At 36.5% G+C, this 4070-nt stretch overlaps 1 protein-coding gene across 1 annotated transcript in view; it reads right to left on the bottom strand.

Moving 5' to 3' along the window:
- Positions 1-4070, bottom strand: part of LOC106869589 (toll-like receptor 4) — a 41796-nt gene that overhangs the window by 7097 nt on the left and 30629 nt on the right. Inside the window, exon 5 of the mRNA XM_014915392.2 lies at positions 647-1369. Within this exon, the coding sequence (XP_014770878.1) occupies positions 647-1369 (723 nt within the window). The remainder of the gene's footprint in view (positions 1-646; positions 1370-4070) is intronic.

Genomic DNA, 4070 nt, shown 5'->3' with positions numbered 1-4070 from the left:
GAAGAATTCGTTACTGATATTATTGCATTGGTTGTGACTTAAATCCAGAATCTGTAATTGTTCTAAGCCTCGAACTGGGCCACTCCATGGACAAAATAAATTATTCGTTGCATTAATTAATCTTATCGCATTTGCATGTTTTATATGGAATGGTGGTATCGGAAATTGATAGTGGCAACCTTGTAGTAAGAGTGTTTTAAGAGTTTTGGAGATTGTAAAGCTGTAAGTAATATCCCTATTGAATAATTTATAACGAAATAATGGAAGGTTTCTATGTGATAATGTCGTACTAATGTCGATTAATTTAATGTTGGATAAAGTCTTGATTTCACACAAATATTTTCCATATGTTAATATATTATTTTTCAAATATGCGTATTCCAATGTTTTGGGTAAGGAAGAAATAAAATTGGGCTCTATATATTCTAGTCTGTTATAATTAAACTCAAATCTTTTCAGCGATGTATGTTTTAAATAAGATGCTTCCGCCGCAAATAATGGCATTCCAAGGTTATTCCTAACATTGATATTGTTGAGAACAAGATATTCAAGATGATAACTTGACAGGAAATTTTTGAAGAAATGCATGAATCTAACGTGAAAATTATTATATGAAATATCTACAACTCTCAGATTATTTAAATACCTAAAAGTTTCTACGTCCATTGAAGTTATTTGAGAATAACTGAGATTCAAAGAGACAATATGCCGTGTATTTCTGAAGTCATTGTCCGTGAGAAAAGATATATCTGAGCTGTTCCGTTTTGTAGCAAAGCTAACATACTTTAACTTTGACAGTTTTAGATATGCCTCTCCAAAATAAGAATTTTTAGTACCTGTCATATATAATTGTTCCAGTGAAGTTAAATGAGAAATAGTTTTATCGATGTAGGTCGTAGATGTGTTTAATAAGTTACCTCGTAATTTCAGAATTTTCACTCTTGTTAAATTTTGGAACAGGTTTATAGGAAAGGATATATAAGTCATAGTTAGTCGGTTGTACTCTAACGAGAGTTCTCTCAAAGACCACAAACCTTGAAAGGTGGTCGGTTGTAAATATTCAAGGAGATTATCGTCAAGTTTTAGCACCTCTAATAAATTCAAATGTCTCAAACTATTCTTTGAAATACTTTTAATACGATTTCGACTTAAATCTATTGACGTAGTATTCTTTGGAAAAGAATCGGGTAATTGAGTTAGATTTTGATCTGTACAGATTACAGTACACCGGTTGAATTTAATCTCAGTACAGTTGCAAACATCAGGGCAGTTTGTTTGACAAATTGCAGTCACTTTAATAAACATTTCCATGAAGTAAGCAAAAGCAATAATGAATATCCTCTTCATTTTTATGTAGAAATCTTCATGCCTAAAATAAAAGAAATATAGATAATTTTAGTTAAGCAAATTTTAATAGAAATCTATGGCAGCTGACACTTTGGTGACATATGAACTTAATATACTGAGTTGGTAAGAAAGTAATTTCGTTTTTCGCAAACAGATAGAGTTACGATTTTTTAAATGATTTATGTCCATGTTATGATTTTTTTCTTTTGACATTTGATAGCTGTTACTTTTAACTTACTTTAGTAGCAAAATGCGCGTAATTTTGTTTACAGCTGTTAGTTCAGTGTCAATTTTAACATGGAGTTCAAAAACCAACATCTTCGCCATATTTTGCTTTTTTATTTCTGTAAAGGCAGGAAAGCTGTTAAAGCTCACAAAGAGATATGTGAAGTTTATAGTGTTGATTGCTTAACAGAACGCACGTGTCAGAAATGGTTTTAAAAATTCCGTTCAGGAGATTTTTCACTCAAAGATGACAACGTTCTGGTCGACCTACTGAAGTTGATGATGACCGAATCAAAGCCATAATTGAATCTGATTGTCATATAACTGTGCGCACACACACACACACACTACCCCACACCACACACAATTGGATGAACACAACACCCGACAATTAAACCACACATGTTTCGACTCTAATGTTAAATATATTAAACTCCAGCGCTTGTACACGCATGTTGTTCGCATCCGAGGATGGTATATGACGTAATGCAAAGAGCGTAACAATATTAAGAGAAAAGAACATGGACACAGCTTAGCATTCCATTTTCCACTTGTTACATATGTTTTAGTATTCGGCAACACCTGACGTCACACTAAATGCAAACACTTGACGCTTCTAGGGCAAACGTAGAGCAAACATATCGTCAGACAATCGTAAACGAAATAGAAGCTAGAGAGAAACATCAACCGAACAAACCACAGGAACATGCCAGATGGAGACGGGCATGCAGAGTGGGCTGGTATTTGTATTGTTAGGGCTTTGGGACTTACTCCGCCTTTGTGAACGGAGAAGGAAGAAGTGGAAAGAGATAGCAGTCGGCAACATATATAAGTACAATAAACCACTCGAACGAACGGCACAGTCACAGTCTCATGCAACCCACCAGCTGCGCGCGTGCAGGCTAGCGCAAACAAGCACACACACGCATACATGCGTATATATGTGTGTATGTGCGTGTATGTGTATGTACACACACATATATAGACATGCCTACGTTCACACATACATGTATACACTCAGACATACGTACATGTGCACCTGTATATACAAACGTGTGAAAATACGAAGACAATGAAGAACGTAGAAACGTACGAATTTACACATATATATGTTCGCACACTCATACATATATACGTACATTTACATATACATATACATACACATACACGTACACATATATCATTATACGTGTGTGTGTGCGTGCGTGCGAGTGCGTGCGTGCGTGTGTGTGTGTGTGTGTGTGTGTATGTGTATGTGTGTGTGTGTGTGTGTGTGAAACTACGATCAAGTGATAAAAATGGTCACTCATGCGGTAGGCGTGAGTATCAAAGTTACACTAAAGGGCCACACGTTTAAGTTTAATGACAAGATATACGCCCAAGAAGAGGGTGCAGCTACTGTTGTCAGTATTGCTGGCGACGTCGCTAACCTCTTCATGTTGGGAGAAGAAACTCTAAGAACGTTTAGAACACAGCTCGACAACCTTAACTATCTACTTCCATTATGTTGATGATATCAACAGAGTAGCAAAAGTACCCCTACAAAATAGTGTCTATGAACTATAAATTAGTACCATGGACAGCATCCAGCAAATAGCTAACGCCATCCATCAGAGTATCAAGGTAAGAATAGATCTCCCTAGTAAGTACCCTAATAACAGACCACCTATTTTAGACACTGAACTCTGGCTGGAAACTAGGAATAACAAGGTCCAGATCTTTCATTCCCACTAGACCAAACCCTATGGCCTCCAAATACTTGGTCTATCGGGACGCAGCAATTTTGGATAATATCGAGTTCAATATCCTAACTGCGGATAAGCATGAGAAACGTGTGCGACGCAACAGAATTAGAAATGCATACAACATTTCATCCATTGCATGCAGCTCTCATGGTACAGCCAAAGAGACAGGATCGGGTTGTACAAAGGAGTCATGAAAAAATACAAGACCATCATAGAGAATGACACGAATGGGATCTGTCCATTATACAGGAGTAAATCTTGGAATAGCATAAAAACAACTAATAGGAAGATAGGTAAAGCCAACTCATAGTATGACAGCGTAAAATATCAATGTCAAGTTCATTGATGCTCCGCCTGAAGGCACACGATCATATCATTTTAGGAATACCTAGGATGAGACGAATCTACGGAGAAGTAAAAAGATCAGGAACCTCCATAAAATCCCCGATTTATAGAAAATACCAGCTTGAAAAAAGCGCTGTACGGGTAGGAACTCGCAATGTTGTTTTCAATTGCATCCAGTTTGTTCAACTGGTTAATAATCTATGCAGTTTTACTCAAGGTTTTGCACACTGCTGTGGTTTGAAACAAACGTATGTGGGACACGTTTAAGTTAAACATACTGTATAATTGACTGTAAACATAAAAGATTGTGTAGATGTAGTATTATCCTTATTCATTCAATTGTCTTGAATATGCACTCTGTAAACTACATATATGCACACGCACGCACACACACACACACACACACAC

Source organism: Octopus bimaculoides, chromosome 1 (genome assembly GCF_001194135.2).
Source record: "Octopus bimaculoides isolate UCB-OBI-ISO-001 chromosome 1, ASM119413v2, whole genome shotgun sequence".
NCBI lineage: Eukaryota > Metazoa > Mollusca > Cephalopoda > Octopoda > Octopodidae > Octopus > Octopus bimaculoides.
This window is presented reverse-complemented; position numbering and strand designations above follow the sequence as displayed.